At 42.1% G+C, this 25422-nt stretch overlaps 2 protein-coding genes across 3 annotated transcripts in view; one reads left to right on the forward strand and one right to left on the reverse strand.

Moving 5' to 3' along the window:
• The window catches only part of LOC123977532 (exostosin-1), a 263944-nt gene that overhangs the window by 36548 nt on the left and 201974 nt on the right, over window positions 1-25422 (forward strand). The window lies entirely within an intron of this gene.
• LOC123977533 (echinoderm microtubule-associated protein-like 4) lies at window positions 1342-8702 on the reverse strand. Of its 2 annotated transcripts, XM_046060286.1 has the most exons (7): window positions 8583-8695; window positions 7742-7918; window positions 6495-6609; window positions 5795-6298; window positions 2646-2756; window positions 2339-2367; window positions 1342-1392 (listed from the first exon to the last, which is right to left on the reverse strand). In XM_046060286.1, the coding sequence occupies exons 2-7, from the start codon at window positions 7869-7871 to the stop codon at window positions 1364-1366; spliced, it is 918 nt and encodes a 305-aa protein (XP_045916242.1). In that variant the 5' UTR covers window positions 7872-7918; window positions 8583-8695; the 3' UTR covers window positions 1342-1363. The 2 variants fall into 2 exon arrangements, with proteins under 2 accessions (XP_045916242.1, XP_045916241.1); XM_046060285.1 differs by lacking the exons at window positions 1342-1392; window positions 2339-2367; window positions 2646-2756 and having other exon boundaries at window positions 4947-6298; window positions 8583-8702.

Raw genomic sequence — 25422 nt, forward strand, 5'->3', positions numbered from 1 at the left:
GAGGGAGACTGACAGTCATGTTTAGCTTCTTCCATTTTCTAATGATTGCTCCAACAGTGGACCTTTTTTCACCAAGCTGCTTGGCAATTTCCCCGTAGCCCTTTCCAGCCTTGTGGAGGTGTACAGTTTTGTCTCTAGTGTCTTTGGACAGCTCTTTGGTCTTGGCCATGTTAGTAGTTGGATTCTTACTGATTGTATGGGGTGGACAGGTGTCTTTATGCAGCTATCGACCTCAAACAGGTGCATCTAATTTAGGATAATAAATGGAGTGGAGGTGGACATTTTGAAGGCAGACTAACAGGTCTTTGAGAGTCAGAATTCTAGCTGATAGACAGGTGTTCAAATACTTATTTGCAGCTGTATCATACAAATAAATATGTTAAAAAATAATGCATTGTGATTTCTGGATTTTTTTTTTAGATTATGTCTCTCACAGTGGACATGCACCTACGATGACAATTTCAGACCCCTCCATGATTTCTAAGTGGGAGAACTTGCAAAATAGCAGGGTGTTCAAATACTTATTTTCCTCACTGTATAAGAGAGAGGATTAGTCCAACATATGTATATATGAAATTATAACCGGGGGAAGGTTTAAAATAAACACATACGCACACACGAACACACACACACACACACACACACACACACACAGAGGTTTATTGCAAATATGTCTGCATATAGAAAGCATACTCTTCAGTAATAGCAGAGATGTTTTAAAAGCCGAAAAATATTTAGCCAATTGTGTGGTTCTACTACTGCGACTACTACCATGCATGTGTAGCAGAAGTATAACCTGAGGGGGAAAAAGCTTTTCAAACCTTTTTCTGAGGCAAAGTCATCAAAGGTTTTCAGTGGTTTTCAAATCAGGTTTTCCTGGTGATTCTGTACATGCAGGTTTTATGTCCTGTGACCAGTGAAAGTGCAGGTATAGCTCTCCTCACATTCATTCAGATAAGGGCCTGGTCTTGTTAGTTCGAAAGATGGCTGCCAGGTGGACTTGCCTATAAGGACTTTGGTAATACCAATTACTACCTAAGTACTACTTGCCCTGTTGTGCTGGAAATAAAATTTGACCCGTCAGAGCCTCCCTGTTATGCTTTGTGGCTGTATATGTAACGACAAAAACAAAGCATTCAGTCCACAGACGCACCTCTGGTCTTCGGTCTTATTAGTCTAAGTCCAGTTGAACCCAAATCAATTACCATAATGACAAATTTTATTTTGGATAACGCTATATTAAAGATTAAACATCTTCACTTATATGAAAAGATGGAAGCTTTTACAAAACTTTTATTTAGTCATCGGATCAGTGTCCTGACATTCTGTTCTTCTACTTGACGACGCAGCAGACTGGGCGCAGTTACGGCATCTCAACAGTGCTAAAGTACTCTTATTGGAGGAGAGGAAGCTCTTATTGATTGGAATATACTCTTTTCATCACCGTAGCCCAGTTGGGAAGAAAATCCCAAAGTCTGGGGGCACCTATAGCAGTATTATGCACACCCAAAAGGCACTATACACAACTTAAGCAGCCTATATGCAACTCTATCACAAGTCATAAGATTGACTGGACAGTTCTGCAAAACTAATAATGTTACTTTTATCTAACTTTTAATCTAGACGTGGATTATTTACCTTAACTAAAATATCAGCCATGGCTTGTACTGCTGTACAGTAAGGTATTGTGAAGTTTTGGAAACTAAAACATGAGCACTAGGTGCACATCCACCATCCTCACCTCCACATAATTATTTCCTGCCTTGCACTAAACGACCCAGGAACCACTTATTTTTGTTCATATGACCTTGATTATGGTTTATACAGACTTGAAATTATTTCTATTAAGCCCTTGAAAACTCATCAGGACTGTGAGGGTGTGGTTTATTTAGGCTTGAATGACTATGAAGATGATGTAAGTAAAGAAACAACCCACCAACTGTCATCACATTTTCATTCAAATGTCGCCAAATCCTGATTGGTGCACTGGTGTACGTGACGTTATCCTTTTTTGAGCCCCACCCACTTCAAACCAGCGAGAAGAGCTCAGAGAAAAACATAAATACACAAATCTCTCATGTAAAATGCTGGGTTATGTATGCAACGTTCATAGTGAGAAATTAATTGAGAAAATGGGTTTTCAGGGCTTTTAAGAAGTAAATGTGGAGTTTAAAAAAGGTTCAATACCTAGAAAAAAAAATTCTGATTGAACCAAAATTCTGAAAAATTGTAAAATTCTTGTTCTCCATCTACAGGTTGAAGTCTCAAAGGGAAGTAAAGTGGTGAAAACAGTGATTTCAATTTCAGTTTCAGGCTTAAAGACAGAAAAGTTTATCACCTGCACTGGCGATCAGGTCCTTAGCCCGGCTGTGGAGACAGAAACCAACATTGTGAGACAAATATACACTACTGTTTATTAGTATTGTCCAATTTGTAGCTTTTATCCATCAGTTCTGCACTTCAGAATCACATACTATGTTACTGCGAGGTTTTCATGGGAATGGAATTTTATTATTTTTCACAGGAGCCATCAGTGTTCCAGCAAGTGTCTCTTTGATGAGATATGCGAGGCTGCAGCAGCCATAGGAAAAAGTGAGCTGTGTGACTGTGTGGTGACAGCTGTGAGTGATGGCAGTGTGGCTCACTTCTCCAGGCTGGGGGAGCGGGTGAGGAGGTTGGCCGAAGACGCTGCCTTCTTGTCCAGACGTTTCCTCTGCCTCTCCGGGTTCCCCAGCTTCTCGCTGTTCCTACGAACCCTGGAGCACCAGAGCAGAGATCAGATTCAGCTTTCAAGAGTACACACCCTCTGTGTCCACATACAGACACTAAATCTTATAATGATGGATGCAGTTACCACACTTTCATGCATGCAAAATATCCATAAACCAGTGTGACTACATACACATGCAGAAACATGCATCTTTGTCTTGCAATGTTTGGAATATTTTATTGATTTGTTTCCCAACCTTCCCAGAGGATAAGTCTGGGTTAGTTACTGTTGTACACCTGTCTAGGTTTTGTAGCAGTGCACATTCAATTCAATTTTATTTTATTTATATAGCGCCAAATCACAACAACAGTTATCTCACAGCACTTTTCATAAAAGAGCAGGTCTAGACCGTACTCTGTGATATGCAGGTTACAATAATAATGGTGGCAGATTTACCACTGAAATTTGTGGTACATTATAAAGCAATGGTCCTTGATTTCAGACAGACGTTTCAAGCAGCTTCTTAATTGTAGATGGCAGCCGTCAATTTTGCTGGCTAAAATGACGGGAGTCGCTGGCAGCCATAACTTCGCTAACTACTGTAAAACTTCAATTAATAGCCCGGGGCTTTATTTGCTTAAATCACTAAACTCACCCTGCCTAGATTTGGGACAGGCCTTTAATTCATTTACCATGCCAGTAAATCTGAATGAATTAAACTTTTGCGCACATTGTTTCCTTAAAATTAACTAAACATTTGAATTGTGGAGAATCTAGTCGATATGATGTGTAGGATAAACTCATTGACAAAACTTCAGACATGTATATCTTTATGTGTGTAAAGCTCAAGCAGGTGACCCAGTGGGCTTTAAGAGCTTTCTATTAAAAGAAAACTTCTATAAAAACCAGACCAGGCTTCTAATTGAGACCTGTGTTTATCTGTCAAAACGTGTAGCCACACCAGGCCAGTAAAAGGGAGAGGGGTCTAACTGGGACCAGGCTTTTAATTGAAGTTTTATGGTACTCACTCCATATCATAACTCAAACACAGTCTAAAATACTAAAGACTAAAGCTAACAAGTCCAAGGCAAAAAGTTAGCATCCTCACCAGTTGACAAGTTGATGATCCATGTAGAAGACATGTAAATAGAAGAGCAGCATTGTTTTTGTTTTAGGGTAGAGCTAGTAAGCCCTAGCATATCAGCCCTAGTATTATCGTATGCTTTCATAAGAAAACACAAGGTTAGATTTATTATTGTTAGTATTTTCAAACAACTTAAAGATGAGCTTATGTTACTATAGGCTTACTTTAGAGCTGACAAACACACAACATGAGCAGTCAGATGATCAGACAGGTTTGTCCAGAGCAGGAAGTGGGTCTAAAAATTGCAAGTTTTTGTAATAACTTTACTGTTCATCTTCGTTTTCTCTTCCAAACAGGTTTGGCTAACCAGTTTATTTATAACCTGTCTGATTGTGTTTACTGCCTGATCAAACTTTTTAGCAATGGCATCTTGTTCCCAGATCTCAGCAATGAACTTGTTGAGTGCACTGTTATAATTACTCACAGAAAAGTTGGACCCAAGTTCCCAAATTGTAATAAACCGTAATTTCCCTTAAACCCCTGGCCTAAATTTATATTGGTTCTTTTATTGTCCCTAAATCCAAATCCTAATCCTAAACTGGCAACTTGTTTAGGAGAAGATTGGTGAAAACAACCTTATTTCTAAAAGCTGTGCTCATGCTCAGGGTCTTAAACTGAATTCAGCAAGGACAGATGAACAAGAACACACAGTTGTAAACCATAATTAATCTCTTATTGTCTCTGATGTTTCTTGTGACACGCCCTGTTTCCTGGTGACATGCCATTCTGCCAGAAGCATCACCAGAGGAAGTGTTACGGGGCTAAAAAAAGCTTTGGCTTCTGTCATCACCGGTCTCAGATCTAGGAAGTGAAACTCAGCTGGCAACCACCTCCTCCTCTCAAATCTCTGTACTACTAATCTTTAAATGTGCAGAGTGTTGAGGTGTAAAAGGGTGAGCATTGAGGTAAAACTTTCCCAGTACCTCAGGTTTCCATGGAGGGGCATGACTGAGCTGAGGTGAGGGACTAGAGCTTATGTTACCCATCACCTATGAAACCCTTTTTACAAGCCACAACAAGGAAGTAGGACAAAAGAACACAAGCATGCAAAAGCACCTACACAAATAAACAAAAGCAGCAGTGCTCTGGTACTGTGCTTTGTAATCCCGTTTATTAAAGCAATCATTTGAGTTCACAGTGGGGAACAAATCACAGCATGCAAAAGATCCTTGATTTGTTCGAGGAAGACAATGTTAAAGGACTGATTAAAGTTTTGAGTAGAACAGCACTGAAAAAATCTCAACATAATTTGTGTGTTCCTGCAAAACCCAGCTGAATGGTAGATCCTTAGTGGCACTGTGTCAACTATGCACATCTGCATCATCTTAAAGAACCATCAACATTAATACTTTGCAGCCACAGTAAAGTTTTAACAGAAAGGACCACTCTGAAGATTCTTTTGATGGATTTTAACTCTGATGCATGCAGTTTGGACAGATATATAATTTCATAACGTTTTCTGTCCTTTAAAGGTTACATCTGCGCTGTCCTGACCTTTCTTGTTCAGTCTAAGTGTATACATACTGTAAGCCTAACCCTGCTCCTGCCCCTTTTTCTGTATTATGCTGTGTTCAACTGCCCTCACATTTTCCACTGGGCTCAAAGCTGTGTGCTGTTAAGCTAATGTTGGATATGTCACTCAGTGTGGACGAGTGCCGCTATTATGTTCTGCTGTTTCCCTCGCCCCCTGCTCAAACACATGCGCAAACATGACGATGGAATATGTCATCTTCCGAGGGTTTCTTTCCTGCACTAACACGGCATAATCACACCATGCCAACCTAAGGCTGTTTGTTTCATAAGGGGGTTTGCAGAGCAGCTGGGGTTTGCAGTCACACAGGTCAGAAGATTTTGATTCGTCCTTAAAAGCCATGCAATCACTCGCAAAGAGAAAGATGATTATGAAGGCAGCAGAGCGGGAGGATGGCGAGATCACTAACAGTTGTTTCTTCTCTCCTTCCAGGATGGAGGACAGGGGTCCGGAGCGGGAGCTGAGGTTCTGGTCAGAGGTTCTGACTGAGGATGAGGCAGAGCCCGGCTCCTCAGGAGAGCAGCTTCCATCCTGGTAGTCCTCCCTCTGGAGGCCTCTGACCGTGGTGGGCTGAATGGGCTCCTCCACCAATGACGTCCAACTCAACTCCTTTTCCTGCTCCCCTCCTCCTTCTTCATCTTCCTCATGCTCCTCATCCTCCTCTTCCAAGCCCGGGACACGGTGGAGCTTGGCCCGTGTCCCCTCGACCACAGGCTCCCCTGGTGGGAGGGCGTCCTCCAGGTGCAGGCTCTGGGCCCGCCTGGGCAGAGGGACCCTCTCCTGCCCAGTGTCCTGCCCTGGGAGGGTGGGATCTGTCTGGGTTGACCTGTCCAGTGTTGCTGGTCTTGGCTTCATAGACTCAGGGCTTCCTATGTGGCCATTTGCATCGGTCATGATGCTGTCTGACAGTTGGCTAGAGATAGTTCAAAGGTTGAGGTCAACACAGAAGAGTCAAACAGACAAACTACACAGACATCATATGAACACAACCAGGCTTCTGAATGGACTAGCATGCCTCTGATGTAGCAAGCAATATGGCTATACATCAAGTGAAAAAAACAACGATGGCCCCTCATTCTCCCTCCTCCCTTGGCATGTAGGTCCAGTACCTGGTAGCAGGGTGGCGGATCCCGTCGACAGCTGAGCTGGAGGACAGTTTTCTGCCGCTGGTGCAACCATCTGAGCAGCACACTTGGTTCAGCACTCGTGCAGCACCTGGGTTCACTGAGTGAGATGAAAGTTGATTGTTAGTTGGAGGACAGACTTGATCATTTATTGGCATTTCATTCAACATTGACAATTTGGTTTGGTAAGCTCACACAAAACAAAAAAAAGAACACCCCAAATTAGCACTTCATAATCTTGAATTAATCTTTTTTTTCCATGAATTAAAATTTTCCAATAGGGCTTGTCAGATTGTCTACTTGCTTCTGAAAAACCCTGTCCAGCAGCAGAATCTTTGTGAAAAAAGACAATCTCACAATTACCCTCTACTTTATGCAGCAATTGGTCAAGTGTGCAGGCAGAATATTAACTTCTTTCTCAAGCTCTCTTTCAACCTTCTCACAACTCCTTCTGTCACTTTTAATGAGAACACCCAAGCACAATACCACAAATTCCTTCGAGGAGAGACTGTCCCAAAGCGTGCACAGTTATCCCCATTTATCAGTCCCTCCTCCAGGATTTCGAGATGTCGCGATCGCACCTGTTAACACAAATTCAACGAATCCATGTGAATTCAGCGCGACTTGCAATTTTGACGAGAGACTGTTTAATGATTCAACTATAATTCTAAAGTTAAAAAAATCACTTCTACCATTGCAGTTTTCATTTATTCCCACAAATTCATCATAAAACAAAGCAAGCTATCAATGTGTCGATATAATCAGCAAATATAAGCTAATTGCAAATAAATTGGTGCCAATAAATGACAGAGAGACAGATGACTGCTCAATTTATCATGTTATGAGTGTTGTTGTTGCATAGTTTTTCCACCAGAGGGCACTCTGAAACTCCTTTGTTGGCAACACTTTAGAAGTCACGCATCCACCACAAAACACAGCAAACAGCGGTGCTTCGGATGAAAGTGCTATTTATAAAAATAAAAAAAGGTTTATTTTTAAACTACATTATGTAAAATTATCTTGGTGAGGTCACAAACCTACACATAACAAATCTATTCTAGTTGCACACTAATATAAGAGTATAAATTACTGATTAGTCCATACAAGTTTTTAAGAGCAACTTAAGAGCAAGAGCAAGAATTACTAGTTCATGCAAACATTTTGTCTTTTGCATGACACCTGCAGGGCTCTGAACATTAAGGTGTTATACTGCATATAACATGTTGACTCACCTGCAATGAGCTGCTGTTTCAGTAATGGCAAGAGCTGATCATGGAGGCGGATCCTGCGCAGGGCATCAGCCAGTGAGGATTTCAGCAGCGTGATCTCATCCTCCTGTGCCTGCAGCCGCACCTCCATCATGGAAGCTCGGTCTGGGAACTCAGCACTGCTGTCTGCCGACACATCATCTACAGACAGAGTTTGATAAAGGAGGCTAACAATGAGCCTAACAATCTTAACAGGATGAATTTGTTTGATGAGAAGAATTCAAGCTTTGCTATAAGAACTGCTCGTTCATGACTTCAGACCTGAGACATCAAGCACCAATCACATCAATTCACAGTAAAGAAACAAGCATTTTCTAGAAACTAAGGTTCCGTATCAGTTGGATTTTGCTACTTCATTTACATGACATTTTGCATTTTGACTTTTTTTTCAAAACGTAATATAAAATTTAGTTATTTTACTTCTTTTTGTAGTAAAATAGTAAAAAAATACCTGTAAAATATGTCAAATTCAGATAAACTGTATAGGTGCTGCGACTTGACTTTGACTTTGTGTTCCCAATCAGTCCATCCTGATTGACTGTGGTTGGAGGAACTTTGAACTCTGGCGGGTTGATCATATTACTGGCTCACTAAACATGCCACTGAGGAAGGTTTGATTTTTAACAAATATTTTAATGTACTTCAAAATAAAGGTAATAAACTGCATTCAGTTCATTCTCATAAACAATACAGTCTCAGTTTGTTGTAGAATCATGACTCGTATTTCTCTGTGGATGACAGTATGAAATCAACCCCTTTTAGCTGACATAGAAAGACACCAGCAACCATCCACTAACACACTAACCTTTGCAAAATGTCTTTTTTTTTGGATGTTCAGCCAATGTTAGGATGAAGCCAAATCATTTGTATCACCACAACTGATGGAAACACAATTACACTGTATTTTTCCCCAATACTGTGAAGGATTGTGTAAAATTGGCCTGACATCTGGATGGAAACAGGAAAGGAAACAGGACCTGAATACATGATAACAATTCTGTAACAGATGACTAAAACTCCAACAAAACATTTTGATACCTTAAGTGATTCTAATGTCATTCCTGGCACACTGTGCATGAATATGTGTGTGGGTGTGTGTGTGTGTGTGTGTGTGTGTGTGTGTGTGTGTGTGTGTGTGTGTGTGTGTGTCTCTAGTGAGGACATTATCCCAACCAATGCATTATATCAATGAAGGTCCTCACAAGTATAGAAGGACAATTGAGTGTGTGTGTTTTCTGGCTTGCTGTACATTTGGAGAGGGGATTACAGATGTTTAGCGCATTGAGTGTCCAAAGCCTCTGAAAGACCCTATTGTGTGTTGAGTTCTGGTGTGTGTGTGTGTATATGAAGGACATGGCTGGTTCTGGTTCCAAAAATGCGTGAACGTGAATGTGTGGAATGCCTCTTTCTGTTCTTGTGTCACAGGATGGAACAGAGCTGTGCATGTGCATAGCGAGCATCAGGAGGAGATTTTCCTGCTCCAGCTCAGCTAAGCTCAGCAGTTCACTCAGCCACTCAGTTCTCGCTCAGCCATTTTAAGTGTTAATTTTGCACTGGACTCCAACAAAGCACAAGTGTTAACTGACCGAGAAGTTCTGAGGAAATGGTTTGCCCACTCAGTAATGACGTAGGTAACAGGTCCTCAAACACCACTCCTCTCTGCACAAATCCTCTAAAGCCCGCTCGACTCAGTTTTAACAAAGGGTTAGAGTTTAGATGCACAACATGAAATTACACGGGGCCAGTAATAAGTAAGTAAACCTATAATTTCATAGATCTAAATTCTCTGGAAATTCACATACAGTATTCTCTAGCAATTGTTTTCCTAGGGTTGGACAATAAAACAATGTTAATAATTATTGCAATTTTATTTTTCAACAACAATATAATAAATGTTCAATAAATATTCAATACGTTTTTGATTTTATTCACTTATCATACACACAAGGATAATTTTTTGAGATGTTTATTTTGTTGAGGAAAAAGGACTGAAAAAAAAAAGCTTTTACTTAATTTTACTCATGCATATTTGTTGACAAAGATTTTATCATAATAGTTTTGAATGTTCTACCTCAGATTTGTGAAGTGATCCACTGTTTGGCCTCAAGTGTTGACCATAAAGAAGAGTTTAAACCACAATTAACCATCTGGTTTCTTCAACTTTCACCTAAGAGCAGAAATCAGCCTTTAAACTCTATGGAAATAACGATTTGATACTTATCGTGATAATTATCGATATCAACATTTTTGGCCATATCATTAAGCCCTGTCTTCCTCAGGCATAACTTTGTTAAAATCTTTACTGATGAAAAAAAGCGTCAACATTGCCATATAAATCAAATCTTGGTCGGTGCCTGTATTTATCTCAGCTGCAGAGAGAACACGGCCTTTATTAGAAACAGGCTTCTATTTCTGTTTCATGTTTTTTGTTAAAGCAAACTCAACACTTCTTTCTTGTTTACGCGTTGTCTTGAAAAATGAATCATAATGTACATTTCCACAGCATTAATTCCATCAGCCCAGTCCACTCCGCTGCTCTGATGTTCTCTTTTTAAAAGAAATAAAAGTCAATTCCCTACAGCTAGTCACTTCTGACGGGCCGTTTTTTGATCGCTGTTAATTTACCATCAGTGAAAGTGTAAAAGCCATGTGGCTTGACAGTGAACTCATTCAGTTTTGATAAGCTGTCATTCTGCATCATCATTACTACACAGAGCCAAAACGACAAGTCCATTCTGGTAAATGAGAATGCTGTGTCACCTAACTGCACTCAAAAGTTTTATGAGGTGGTCTGACCAGAAATTAGCTGGCAAACTAACTGTTGGATAAAAACTTTTTTAAAATTCTAAAATCCAGTGCCGTCTGACAGAGCTTGTCAATGTTGTGGATTCCCAGTGTAAAAGGGGCTTTTATAAAACCACAGAAATGTATTGTAATCAAGCTGCCTCAGCATGACAGGAAAGGCTGGTATATTTACAATCTAGATTTGTCACGATACTGGAATTTTTAACTTTGATACAATACCTTACAAAAATACATTTATTATTTTCTTTATTAATCGATTAGTTGATAATAGTTTTGGATAAAATTGTGCAAAAAGTCAATCAGTGTTTCCCAAAGCCCAAGCGGACCCCTTTAAATGTCTTGTTTTATCCACAACCCAAGGAAATTAAGTTTTCTGTCATAGGGGAGCAAAGAAACGTCTCAGGTTACGTATGTAACCCTTGTTCCCCGAGAAAGTGAACGAGACACTGCGTCGGTGACGACACTATGGGAACGCCTCTGGGCGTGGCAGGGCTGAACTATGAATGAAACTACTCCAATCCTATTGGTGTTACTAGAACGGTAGTGTGTGACGGTGTAACCGGAGGGGGTATATAAGCATGCCGGCACACAGGACACATTAGCCCTTTCTATGAAGCAAGGCACTCCAGGCGGCGTTCTCTGCACAAGGTGGTGAACACATTCCACTTTAGGCCGTCCATCCTTCTCGTGGACGGGGCTCTGGAGCTGAGCAGCGTCTCGACTGCTCCTGTCGTCAGGCTCGCCTCTAAGAACTGCGCCCCTCAGGGGCCAGACCCATAGCTGCTACAGGGCGGGTTGCGGGTGAAAGATCCGGCCCTCCGCCTGGGACAGCAGGTCCCTCTCTCTCAGAGGGACCTGCCAGGGCGGGCCCTCGAGGAGCGATATTAAATCCGAGAACCACACTCGTGCCGGCCAAAACGGGGCTACTAGTAGTAGACTGACGCCGTCCTCGCGGACCCGCTCCAGAACCCCCGGGAGCAGAGCGACTGGGGGAAACTCATACAGACGCAGCCTCGGCCATGTCTGTACCATGACTTCACTTAATAACTCCACCACCTCGGGGTGGAGTCTCCATTCCCCGGGCCTCAGCCCCTGTCTCGACAGCAGTTCTGCTCCTTGATTCTGGGTCCCAGGGATGTACATCGCTCTGAGGGACAGCAGTCTCTGCTGGGACCACAGTAGGATCCGATGTGCCAGTTTGCATAATGGGCGCGAGCGCAGACCCCCCTGGTGAAAATAGGCCACTACTACCGTATTGTCGGTTCTGACAAGGATGTGGCGACCGCGGAGGGCGGGCAGAAAACTTCTCAGAGCTCTGAAAACCACCAACATTTCCAGGCAATTTATGTGCCAAGAGAAATGATGCTCCTCCCAGGAGCCTCTCGCGAAGCGGCCGTCCATGACCGCGCCCCCACCCCGTGAGTGAGGCGTGGAATAATTGTTCGGTGACAGATCGCTCCCAACACAGGACCTTGGGACAGGAACCAAGATTTCCTCCATACAGACAGGGAACGAAGGCATCCGCTCGTAACCCGTATCAGACGGAGCGGATTTCCCCTCAGGGAGAATCCCTTGGATTTTAGCCACCACTGCAGGGCTCTCATGTGCAGTAGTCCGGAAGGTATTATACTGGACGCTGCTGCCAGAAGACCCAACACCCTCTGAAAGTGTTTTACAGTGATGGCGCGGCCTAACTGCACTCTGGTCACTGAGGATAAAATGGACTCGATGCGTGCGGGAGACAGGTGGGTCCGCATCGTCGTTGAGTCCCACACCACCCCTAGGAAGGCAGTCCGTTGGGCAGGTGTCAGCATGCTCTTCTTCGCGTTGAGCCGCAGCCCCAAACGCTGAAGGTGGGCGAGGACGACATCTCGATGCCGAACCGCTAACTCTCGAGACTGGGCCAGGACGAGCCAGTCGTCGATGTAGTTCAGTATGCGGATGCCCTGGAGCCTCAACGGAGCCAGAGCTGCATCCATGCATTTGGTGAACGTGCGGGGAGATAGTGCTAGGCCGAACGGAAAAACCCGATACTGGTAAGCTGTGCCCCCGAAGGCGAACCTCAGGAACTTCCTGTGAGAGGGACGGATGGAGATGTGGAAATAAGCGTCTTGTAGATCTATCGTGACAAACCAATCCTCGGATTAGATGTGACTGATGATGGCTGGGATGGTAAGCATCCTGAACCTCAATCTCAGAGATTGGTTCAGGGACCGCAAATCCAAAATCTGACGCAATCCTCCGTCCTTCTTGGGGACCAGGAAGTATCGGCTGTAAAAGCCGGCTTCTCTGACTGGCAGGGAAATTAATTCTATGGCCCCTTTCTTCAGAAGAGAGCAGACTTCCTGTCCCAACACCTGGCTCTGTTCTGCGTGTACTGTAGTCCCGACCATCCCGCAGAATCTGGGGGGGCGAACCCGGAACTGCAGCCTGTAGCCATCTACTACTGTGCGGAGGACCCACGGGGAAATGTTCGCGAGGCTTCGCCAAGCTTCTGCGAACTTCGCCAAGGGGACCAGTCCCTCTGGGCTGGTGGTCGGTGTCCCACGGGAATCCCTGGTGGCGCCCCTACTCGAGGTCTCAGGACCTCTTCCCCCGGGCCCACCGAGACTGAATAACGGTCCTCAGATCCGTCTTCCTGGGGGGCTGTGGGTGAGAGCGCCGTCTTGCGTCCCAGGTTGGTTGAGGGGGATCCCGCGAAGCGACGCTCTGCTTCTGGCTGCGGCGGTAGGTGCTGGATGAAGGCTGCGTCCGCCTTTCCTGAGCCGTCGCGGTCCTGGAGTCTGACCGGCGGGGGAGATATCGCTCAAATGCCTCTCCCTGAGTTTTGGCGTGCTGGAACCTGTTGACGACAGCATCCACTGCTTCGCCAAACAGGCCAGAAGGCGAGAGGGGCGCATCCAGGAGAAAAGCCCTCTCCTTCCCCTGGATGCCTGATAGGTTGAGCCACAGATGGCGCTCCGTAGCCACCAAAGCCGCCATGGATCGGCCGATGGGACGGGCCGTTTCCTTGGTCACACGGAGAGCTAAGTCTGTCGCTCTACGGAGCTCCGTTAGGTCCTCCTCAGAGGGACCTCCCCCTACGTCACAGTCCCGAAGGAGATCGGCCTGGTATGCCTGCAAGACAGCCATCGTATGTAGGCTGGCACCAGCTCGACTGGCATATAGGCCTTGCCCACCAAATCGGACGTCATCCGACACGGCTTGGTGGGGAGCGCCGGCGTCCAGAGGGATGAGGCGAGGTTGGGAGAGAGGTAGCTAGCCAGTGTCTCCTCCACTCGTGGCATCGCTCCATAGCTGTGCTGTCTGATTCCCGTCACGTTGCCGTAGTCCAGCCGGGGGGATGTAGACGGCCACGCAGAGCAATGTGCAGCTTGGCCACGGCCCGCGTCACCACTTCCTAAAACTCCTCGTATCCTGGCGAGGGCTGATGACGTTCCGTTTCCTCTATGCTAAGCACATCTAGCTCCTCAGAGCCAGATCGTGTCAGCCTTTCCGGACTCGCCCCTCGAGTGGTAGAAACCGTGAAACGGGCTCCCGATCGGGGACGAGGGGAGGAGGATTCCGCGGACGAGGACCGGAAAAAGGCCTCAGCCGTTCCGGCACCCTCGGTGATCTCGCGTTGTGATCCCCAGGATCGGAGCCGCCGCGACGCCTCAGCGACCGCGGGGCCTGTGCCACGAGGGGAGCGCATCCGACCATCCTCTAGGAAGAGAGCCGCTCGAGACCTCAGCACCCTCAGGGGCAGGGCTTCGCAATGGTCGCAGGCAGCCCCCTCGAGAGCCGCCTGAGCATGCGACATCCCCAGGCATGAGATGCACATCCCATGGGTATCCCCTTCTGTGATGAAACGCTCACAAGGGAAGACACACTGTCGGAATTGCTTTGACATGATCTTCTGCTGCTTCGTCTCGATGTCAGGTAGGAAAATGGAGCTTCCAAACATAGCCAGAGTGCCTGCTGAATAGAAAGAAGCTAATGTGTCTTATGTGCCGGCGTGCTTATATACCCCCTCCGGTTACGCCGTCACACACTACCGTTCTAGTAACACCAATAGGATTGGAGTAGTTTCATTCATAGTTCAGCCCTGCCACGCCCAGGGGCGTTCCCATAGTGTCGTCACCGACGCAGTTCGAGTTCCCTCGAAGGGGAACCCAGGTCTGCGAGCCAATGGGAAGAGAGTTGGGTCCATATACTTCCTTTACCGTTAACTTCAATATTATTTATTTTATTTAAAAACTGTCCCGTGTCTCTGCCTAACTTTTAGGGCATCGCACCGAAGATATTAGTCTTGACTGAGTGAGAGCATGCGCAAGGAGTTGGGCTACGCAGTATGTGCATGAGCAGTGATTGACACTGCGTTAGCCACTCCTCCTGGCTCCGATTGGTTATTTTGTTTAGGGAGCGGTGGATTCTGGCAAATGGTTTAAGGAGCATAAGGGAAATTATCTCTCTCACTCTCATGTACTACTGTAAGGATAAAGTGACAGTTTTAGCAAATATGATATAAATATATATAATATTTATATTAGATATTAGATATCCTACTTCGGCTTTAACTAGTGTCAACATAAAGTTTTTTTGTCAGGTACATTTTTTTCTTTAAAGATAAAAATTAAAAACATATCATATACATTTTACCGAATAGATAAAAATGTAACAGTGCGGTTACTTCATTGACGACATCATCATATTCAGTAAGCTAACATTTAAGCGCACGTTAGATGACTAAAGTTTAATACTGGATTGAATATTAGCTAGATCCTATTTGTTTTCACAATATTTGATAATGTTAATTACAAACATCTTTTTAAAGTTTATATTTGAATATTTCACTTTTTATGTGGCTTTTTATTTCCTTTATGGCATTTTTACACAGCTGATTCTGTTACCCTCTAATTCTGAGCAAATTAAATAAAAGTAGCAGAAACCATCTTGCATATGACAACCCTGCTCTCTTCCCATTAGTGAGCAGACACATTTGGTCCCCATCCCGAGGTTCATAGTTGTACTCTTTTGTGTTCCTGAGAGAGCGTTTGAAAGTAAAAGCTGCAGTATATATTAAAGGTTCAGTGTGTAAGTTTTAGTGGCGTCTAGTGGTGAGAGTTGCAAATTGCACTCCTCTCCCCTATCCAAGCGAGTTGTATAGCTACGGTGCCTTAGACAGGACAAAAGATGTCCTCTGTGAGATAACAGAGAGTTGCCAGTCAAGAAATTAGGTTTCTTTAGATAGATATATTAAGAAATTATATTTACTTAATTATTCAGTAAAAACATATGTTTTTATGAATATTATTTGTTCATTAATAAACAACAGCCACATCAAGAAATGAAGTGATACATGATGTCTCATACTCTTGTATACAGTATTTTACAACTTGGGAGGGTTGGCTCATCTGGACTAACATACCAAAGAAACACTGTCATCATCTAGCTCCTCTTTTCACCCTATGTGTTGTACGCTCCGCTCTTGAGCTACAGAGTGATGCATCTTATTGTACAAAATCTTTGTTGTTGGGAGTTGCATATGCGCAGTTCCCAGGTAAGGACTACTAGCCAATCAGAAGCAGAGAAGGCCGGGTTGTAAGAAACAAGGTAGTGTGATCCAAATCAGTAGCTTTCACATCGGGTGTAACGTTAGCATTATAGTTACAACTTTAGCTGTGTTAGCCAATGTTTACAGCAACTCCACACTTGAACAGTCTGAAGTTACATTGCCGTGTTTATTTTAAATATAATTCACAACCAATAAATCATACTTACAGGTTGTGATTGTGAATTTCCAGGCCCAAACAGAGTCGGAGTTGCATCGTCTTTTAGGACTAAATGTTGAACTGTTGCGGGTGTTCTGACGATCTATGCTGCCTTGCCAAAAAATGCTACCATAGCACAAATCGATAGACTCTACTCTACTCGGCCCTGCTCCGTTTTCCGTTGCAGATAGTACCCAGAGATAGTACGTAGATGGTCGTCATAGCGAATCCACACATAACTGCCGCGACGTAATGTTCAGTGCGACACACACACCAGCGATCAACACAGCTTTCTCTTTTTTTAGTTAAAACGTTTAAACTTTCCTCAGAATGTAAAGACAGATAAGCTGTATGAAAACCTTCCAGCTGTGTTTTCCTCTGCCGTTGTTGCTGCAGCGGTCTGTGTAGAGAGCAGAGGGCTCTGTGAGCGGGCGGCTGGCCGGCCTCACACGCTCCTCCCGCGGGTTGGCACAGGCTTCCGCCGCCGCCACTTGCGGAGCTCCTCAACTCCGAAAATATTCAAGCACATTTTTGTTCCGCCATCACTTCTCGTAAAACTGTCAATATTCGAAATCTACACAGCTGATTTCTCACCTCAAAACTTCTCAGAAGTGGATTTAGTGATGAAATTTCATACGAAAACTCTAAAATATAAAACTTTCTGTTGCTGGCCTCTGTCTGGCGCATGCAATGATGATGCAGTGAATAGTGTATATTGTCTCTGACCAAGTCTGTCGTGTTTTCACGTTACATTTTAGTATCCCTCAGCTCGCTTGGAACCTCATTGGAGGTGACGAAAAAAAGTACCTGGAAGCAGGTACAGGTACAACATTTCTACGATGGAAAACCAAACAAAGGCGAGTCGAGCTAAGTCAAACTGGTACTGTGCAGTGGGAAAGGGGCTTAACTAAAATCAAAGGGCTTCTGCTCAGACTAGCTTGGTTTGAGGGCGTGCCTGTCCCCCGCTAGCCGCTTGGCAAGCTTAATGACGTGTTTTCATTGTGACGTCACAAGTAAAGGAAGTGAAGGGCTGGACTACAAATGAGTTGTTTTTAAGCGGTTCAGAGCAGAGCTTTCTGTGGGAGATAGGAACTCACTTTGGGCTGGACTTTTTCACTTTGCAAACCTGTTACATGCACAAAAAAGAGATATAACTCAATAAAGGAGAGGGGAAAAGCCAAAAAGCATAATACCACCTTTTTAATGCAAATTCGTAAAGTATTTATTATTGGTCACTTGATAGGCTCTAGGTCATATTATGTGTCACTATTGGCAGTAAAATAAATACATGTTTTCCACCAGGGCAGTATTCAACAGAAGTTTAGCTGCTGATTTGATCTGAGCTTCCCTGCTGTTACCGTTTTATTGCCAATAATATTCATCAGCGGTTCGTCTCAGGAAGGTAAGGGCACATTTCTGTCCACGTAGCAAAGCCATAATAGAGCGCTGTAGAATAACTACATTAAATTACAATCCAACAACATATTTTTTCTACCAGGGCAGAAAATGTTTAGCTGGCTGATCTGAGCTTTCATGCTGAAAGCTACATTTTATTGCCAATTAGTTATCCGCTGATTGTCTCACGATCGTAACCGACAAAGCGAAAACAGAGCGCTGGAGAGAGAGAGAGTAAGTACATGAAATTAATCCAACATATTTTACACAACAAGCCAAAGCACAGCGCTGGAGAATAACTACATGAAATTAATCCAACTACATTTTTTTTCTACCAGAGCAGTAAAAGTTTAGCTGGCTGATTGCTTCCATGCTGTAAGCTAATATTAATTTTATTGCCAATTACTCATCAGCTGATTGTCTCGCTAACATAACCAGAAAGCCAAACCACATCGCTGGAGAACAACAAGGCTACATGAAATCAATCCAACAAGATAAGACACGCTCTGTAGCACTGTTTGTCTGTTGTCGGCTATTGTAGAAACATGACGATAAAATACTGCGATGTCCATAGGAGGGGGTGCCCGCAGTTATGTAGATATAAATGGCTCATTCTAAGGTAATAAAAACATAATGGTTCATTATGTAAGGTCTTTACACACCACTGAAAACATAGTTATGGATATTATATAGCATTTCTGTCAATAGATCCTCAGAAATATTACACACCGAACCTTTAAGTACATACAGGAATATATTTAGCAAAGCAAATTGGACAAATTTGGATTTTTGGTGTTTAGAATAAAATATAAACAAAAGATTTAATACTTTAAAACTTTTAAGTAGATTTAAGTAGCTTTTTGTGAATTGTCTCATTCGTTAGCTTTACTTTAAATTGAAAATACACACTGAAAATCACGTGTCCTTGTTAGATAACACGCTCAATGCAAAAACACAAAAAACAAAACAAACAAAAAAAGCCTCTTAATGTTGACTCAGTGATCCATTACACATACAACAGTCTACACTTGCACAGATATTGGGTTGTAAATATCAAATGTGCCTGATAAGACTGAGGCAACTCCAACCATCTCTTTGGTTGTGATTGAATCTGAAAACTTTTTACTACCAGATGCCAACTGAGCTCCAGATCATAGATTTCCAAATGCCCAAATTTGTTAAACCATCCCAATTATCCTCAAGTATGTTATAGGCAAGTTATGAAACTACCTAATGGTATTCAGCTGGGAAACAGGCTAACTTTGAAATTCTGTGAATGTTTTTAAAGGATTTCTTTGCCATCCATCCTCTGTTGACATGGGCTGTAAGTACCCAGTCTGACCCTTCCAGTTTCGCAGATATCGATGTTTAGTAGCTTAAATGCTGCAGGGAAGTTCAAAGGCATTAAATGGAAAGTGGAAAGTGTCAGTGTTAGCAGAATCATATTTACATGCAGACACTCATTCAGCACAAACAGCCGGAAGTTGGGCTTTTCCTTGTATCTGTACTTTCCTAAACTGGACTGTTTTAGCTGTATCTAAGAGCTGCTGAGCTGTTACCAGTAGTAGTTTTGCTGTACTCACAACAGGACAGATAAAAAAAAGAATGGTCAAAATTGATGCAACAAAGGCCCACATGGGTTATAATTGCTGGATCCTATATTTCCCATAATGCAACTTGTTAGCATCTTATTGATAGTTCCTCTGTCGCGCCTGCGAAAGTCGGACAACATTTCTAACCAGCTTGCCAAGTCCAGCATGCAACATGTTTTTTCAGCGCAGCGCCGCATGAAGTCAAACGCACCTAATGTCATATAGCAAACAGTCTTGGAGGCTCAAGTGTGCAACAACGTGAATGCCCTCAAGAAAAGGAAAGATTATGTACAACTGTGCACCATCATCCCTAAATGAACATTTAGTACTGCACTCCTGTAACACTGTCTGACTCACAAACAGCACAACTTAACATATGATATTTTTTATTCCACACATTTATCTTCCTTGTCAAAACATTACCCACAATGCAACTTGCAACGTCGACAGTTTGTTTGGAGGCGAGATCACTTGAGGCAATTTTTCTGATTTCCCACACCTCTCTGAAGCCACAAATTACTTTATACAACTTTTTTCCACACTTGCAGTACTGCTCCTTAACACCTGTAAAAGGACTATGATGTGTAAAATAGTTGGAGTTCCCCTTTAAGACATGGTCGGAAGACAGTCTATCTGAACTACCAAAACTGAACTGAACTGAACTACCAAACTCACAGAAACAATGTGCTTAACTGAACATTATAGCCTAACCCGAAAGTATTGTTAATTTATCCAGGAGACTTCTGTATTTATGTGTTGAGAAGTATTGCAAGAAAACTTTCAAAAGGTGACAAATAGACAAATATGAATCAGGATTTTTCTCTATTGTGGTAGTGTAAAGATAAGTGAATAACGAAAGGTTCAAAAACACATGCACAAATATACACAAAGTCTTGCACACACACAGACTCAGACAAACTGCTCTGAATGTGTCTGCGTTGATGTTGTCCAATTACAGGCCAGGATCAATGGCCTTGTCATGCCGCTGCAAAAGGTCGCTTATGTGAGTACACACACACACACACACACATACATTACCTTCATCCCCAGCAGTGCAAGGTCAGGACCATCCATCAGGGTTCGTGTAGGGTTTTGTTTGGTGTCAGAGTAAAGATCGGCCATCTCACCACTCGCCAGGCTGATTTTTAAACGCCCCTAAAAGCTAGGAGTGTTTGTTTACCCCCAAAGTGAGAGTGAGCAAGACACCCACACAAAGACACACAAGAAAAAAGGGAAAAAAGAGACACTAGAGGAGCAGAAGCAAAGGAAAAGAGGTAAATAAATCAATTCAAGGTTGTGGCCTTCCTGTGTGAAAATGACACTCGTCTGCAGCGCGAGAGGTGGAGGTGGAAACTTTTAATGTGTGTGAGTTGTTCGTCATTACTGCCCAACACGACCGAAGCTCTTACAGTCTCGGTAGTGTCTGTGTTTGTGTGTGTTTGGGATCTACGGAGGAGGTGAATGGAGGTGAAGAGTGATGCTTTAAAATGCCTCTCCAGCTGTGCGTTGGGGAAAATGGAGCTAGCTGTCATTTGCATTTGTAACTCAAGGACAAGAGTAGCATTAACCAAGCGTAAGGGATCACTCTGACAACACACACTCTCAAATACACACACCTTTTTGTGTTACTAAAACCTACTACCTGCAAATGAGGACCTCCAACTGGCTCTATTCAACCCATAATGTGTGAAAGCTGATTTTAAAATAAACTGCAGCTTGAATTTTAAACCTTAGACCTAATCCTTAGATTATACAAAAATTATTAAGATAAAAATGAAAAAGGAAAATGCTAATAAATAAACAAATGATGTACCGAAAACACTCGGTGAAACTCTTCTAGAAACTGTGTTTTCATTATGTTGTTTGTCCACTATTAATATACACATGTCGGTATACATCATTTGTTTTCCACTATCAGCTCCTGTCAGCTGGAGGGCCAACCTGATCTCACTCCCAAGTCGTCACAATTGGACGCATGGTCAAGACCTGTCAGCTCCAGTCTGTAACGCACTGGTGAGCCCCTTAGCATCATAGTTACACGGGAAGCTGTGTAGTATCAGTTTTGAAAGTAAAGGCAGGTCTATAATATATAGGCTAACAGTAAAGTTCAATCAGGAGACCGGTGTTTGTTTCCTCTGTGGACCAAAAAGTCAACATTGACTGTTTTTATTTAAGTTATGTAGGTTACTTTAGCTGCTTAAGATACGCAAGTAACATTACTTAAGTTACGTAAGTTAACTGACGTACGTAATGTAGTTATTTTAACCTTAATCTTTAATCTTTTCCTAAACCGAACTACGTACTTTTGTTGCCTAAACCTAACCAAATTGCTCTGTTTCAAAATGTTAACAACATTAACAACGTGACATCGCAACTTTAACAAGCACTTACTTATAAATTGACCAGATGTTACATATTCATTTTTGCTAACTTGACCACGGAGCCCTAAATGTTGAAAAACAAAACACTTCATAAAAGTTAGAGAAAGACTGTGGGCTTGGTTAAAAACTGACAAAGTCATTGCTTAATATTATATTTGGCGAAAACCACGATTAATATTAATATAATCCAGGCATCTATTAAGATCCAAAAAACATTTCACAATGAAAATTATTAAATTTTTAAAAATTTTAATAATAATAATTTTAATAAAAAAAAAAAAAATTAACACACCACAAAATCATTCTCACAAACCTGGTTCACCAAAAGATGAGGTAACTAATCATTTCAACATGGAGGTCACCTAGAAAACCATTAGCAATAAAAGAGGGAAACCACTTACTAATATTCTCCTTTTTTGTCAGGTCATGTAAACTTGTCCCACATGTCATACTAAATATGTCACATTGTGCAGGAAAAACAAGGACTTGTTACATACAGAAACAAGGAACAAACATGGTGTGGTTTCATTCTGTGTTTAGCTGAACAATTTGTCTTCTTTTATCCAAAACACAGGATCACAGTTCAGCTCAGAGGGGAAAACAGATCAAAAGAGATTATGAGAACCAGAAAGAGAGCTGAAGATGATTTAACAAAGTGAACATTAAGAGGTCAGATATTTTATAATTAATCAGAGGAAGCAACTGCTGTGTGTAAGTCTCAGAGATGATAAAACATTCATGCACATGCACATACTCATATACATTCACTCCCTAATAGGTAAAGAGCAAGGAGTTTAAATCCAGCATCGTTTCTGTCTCTATTTCTGCCTCAAGGTTTACTTTGCACCACGGACAATTTAACAGCAATTTGAACATTCCAGTGATTAATAACAGCGACCAGGGACATGAGTGTGTATTCAGTTGCTGTGTGTGTGTGTGTGTGTGTGTGTGTGTGGTATGAACGGAGAAAGGCTTAGTCAAGGCTTTTGCTCATGAGAAATGACAATGTCTTGTTTCTCTTGCTTTGCTGACTTACATTTATAGGACTACAATAATTTACACAAAACTGTGCTGGACTACAATAAATTGATGAGCCTGAAACCAGTTTACCAGAAGAGGTGTTCGAAGCCTGTAATATGTCAGGACATTGTTATTGCCCAGTCAGGGAGGTCTGTTAATTTTTTTTTTTTTTTTTGCTTCTATTACTTTTTTTTTTTTTTTTTTACCTCCGTTGTAGTGTTTTGTTGTTGTATTTTACTGATTTCTCTAAAACATACATTGAAACTTGAAATTGAAATAGGCTGTGCTAGATGTAACTTGGTGACTATATTCGCAGGGCTAGTTAGCACCCTAGTGGCAAGGCATATCCTGACTAGCTTAGCCACTCTCACCCTCCTTAGACAGCACTTCTCACTTACTGCTAATGCTGTCTTTGCCTACATTTTACTTCATTTTATGTTGCTCGGGTCTCTAGAAAGGCAGGTAGATTCTATGAAAAGGGTGGATTGCTGACTAATATGTTTATAAATCACATCAGACCTAGTCTTAGCCAAAAGTTTGTGTCTAATCTGTCACAGGCTATTTTAGAAAACAGAAAATACAGGTAAAATGTAGGACATCTACAACACCCCCTACCCACAGACTTTAATTTCACAAAAGACAGAGCACACTCACACTAAATAGGCTTAGAGAATATTTACCATCCTTTAATGGAAACTCCACTCTGTAAGTAACTGTTTAAATTGATGATTTCAGCAAGTGCAAACTGCAGCAAAGGTGAAAGTGTATGTGTGTATGTGTATTCCAGCCCTTCTGACGGCAGCATTTTTTAGCCCGAAGCTAAAGTCGGTAATGTTTTTTGACTTTTCCATCTGAGCTGTTTGCCTCTGTAGACAATATTAGTTTATGATACAGTGGTTCTTAATGCCCCACCCAGGTGGAATATTTATATCCCAAAAAGTTCAGCAGCACAGCTGTTTAGTTTGATCAGATTCTAACTTTTTAAATCAGCTGATAAATATACAGTGCCCCAAATTAAATGCAAAATAAAATTGCCCTTTAATGTTGTTTATGAATAAAACCTAGGCAAGTTAACTTTATTATTGCGTTAACGGATTAATTAATTACCACCGACAATTATTTTATCTCATATTAATGCAGTATTTATTATTATTATTATTATTATTTTGAAAGTCTGTTTCTCACTGGCTCTGAATACACATACAGTCAAACCGTGGGTCACAGGAGGGTTTGGATGTTGATCAGCCTGCAAATCACCCACCCAAAGAAGCAGCGGAGGGAGGCTTCGGTAGACTACATTGGATGCAGCGTGTGGGAGAAGTAGATAAACAAAAACAAGACAAGCGATCAAATGCCATAGCGATGTAGATAGCTACACACTGCATGCTGATTAGTATTGGGGAAGACGTCGGTCTTAGGAACGTTCTTAAAATCACAACATAGCCTTCATCTGGTTTTGCGGGGATGCTCTGTCATGCGAATTCCCTGCTGTTGATGTCCTATTTAGTAAAGTAATAGATTCTGGAAACTCACAAGCAGCAAGCATCAGTTTCTCTTCCAATGATTTGTGCTCCGCGTCGCTTACAAAAAGTTCAAGGCAATTAAATTTCGGCAGCGGGCGGGCATCTGCTTGTTGCTACGCCTTGTGCTCGACCACTTCACCTCACTCTAACAGAGACACTTGCTACTGAACAAAGACTCTTTATGCTGCTCCCTGATAAAGGAAAAATGTTTCTACTGATACCTGTTACAAGAAAACTAGACCAACTGGACTGATGGTAACTTGTTCTAACAAGCTAGATAAAGGTAATGCCCTGGCAGTGGCAAATAGCTTTGGTTTAATTATATTAATGTTTAAGTTGAGATTTACAAGAAATATTTTATTGCTACTGTGTAAAGGGAATACTGCTGGTAAAAAGCACCTTATTTGTTTAAAGTGTTTGCAAACCACATGTTATTGCACTTTTGTGAATATAGCAGTATATTTAAATTAAAAGTGTGCAATACACTACTTTAGAATTCATTATTCGATTTTGCGCATAACAATGCGATTAATTGAGATAAATTGCTTTTTCTGTGATTAATCACATTGTTAAGTCGCAGAAAATCATGCGATTAATCGCTATTAAAATTTTTAATCGTTGCCCAGCACTATTAAAAAAACGTTTCACTGCTAACTACTAACCCAACAATCACAGGGGCATTCCAGATGCAAGGCTGGTCAGAAACAATTATCAACCCAAATGATCCTGTACTGTGAGGGGTTTACACACATTACATTAGCATGCTAACATGTTGTTGAGATATTTCAGGCTGGGACTGAAGTGGTGGACCAAAACTACAGACATTTCAGTCCCTAAAAATTTAAAAAATGTGTATTTTGAGACGTAAAATCAGTAGTTACTCCACATATAATCCACAGACTTTACTGTAACACTGAAAACTGAATAAACCACTTCTTGTTATGAGTGCACCCTTACACGATGTTCACAAAAGATTTCTACAACAAAAGTCTCACAACTTATCAGTTTATATTAATCTTTTGACAGCACTCTATAGACTCAGGTCTGCTGATATTTATTTCCTGGAACACTTTACAATGATGTTTTTCAAATGAAATCTGCCAGGTCCTTGCTGCACTTCTGAGTCAGACAAAAGATATTGCTGTAGTAGAATATCAATTTTAATAAAACTTTTCT

This window comes from Micropterus dolomieu, linkage group LG10, assembly GCF_021292245.1.
Source record: "Micropterus dolomieu isolate WLL.071019.BEF.003 ecotype Adirondacks linkage group LG10, ASM2129224v1, whole genome shotgun sequence".
Lineage (NCBI taxonomy): Eukaryota > Metazoa > Chordata > Actinopteri > Centrarchiformes > Centrarchidae > Micropterus > Micropterus dolomieu.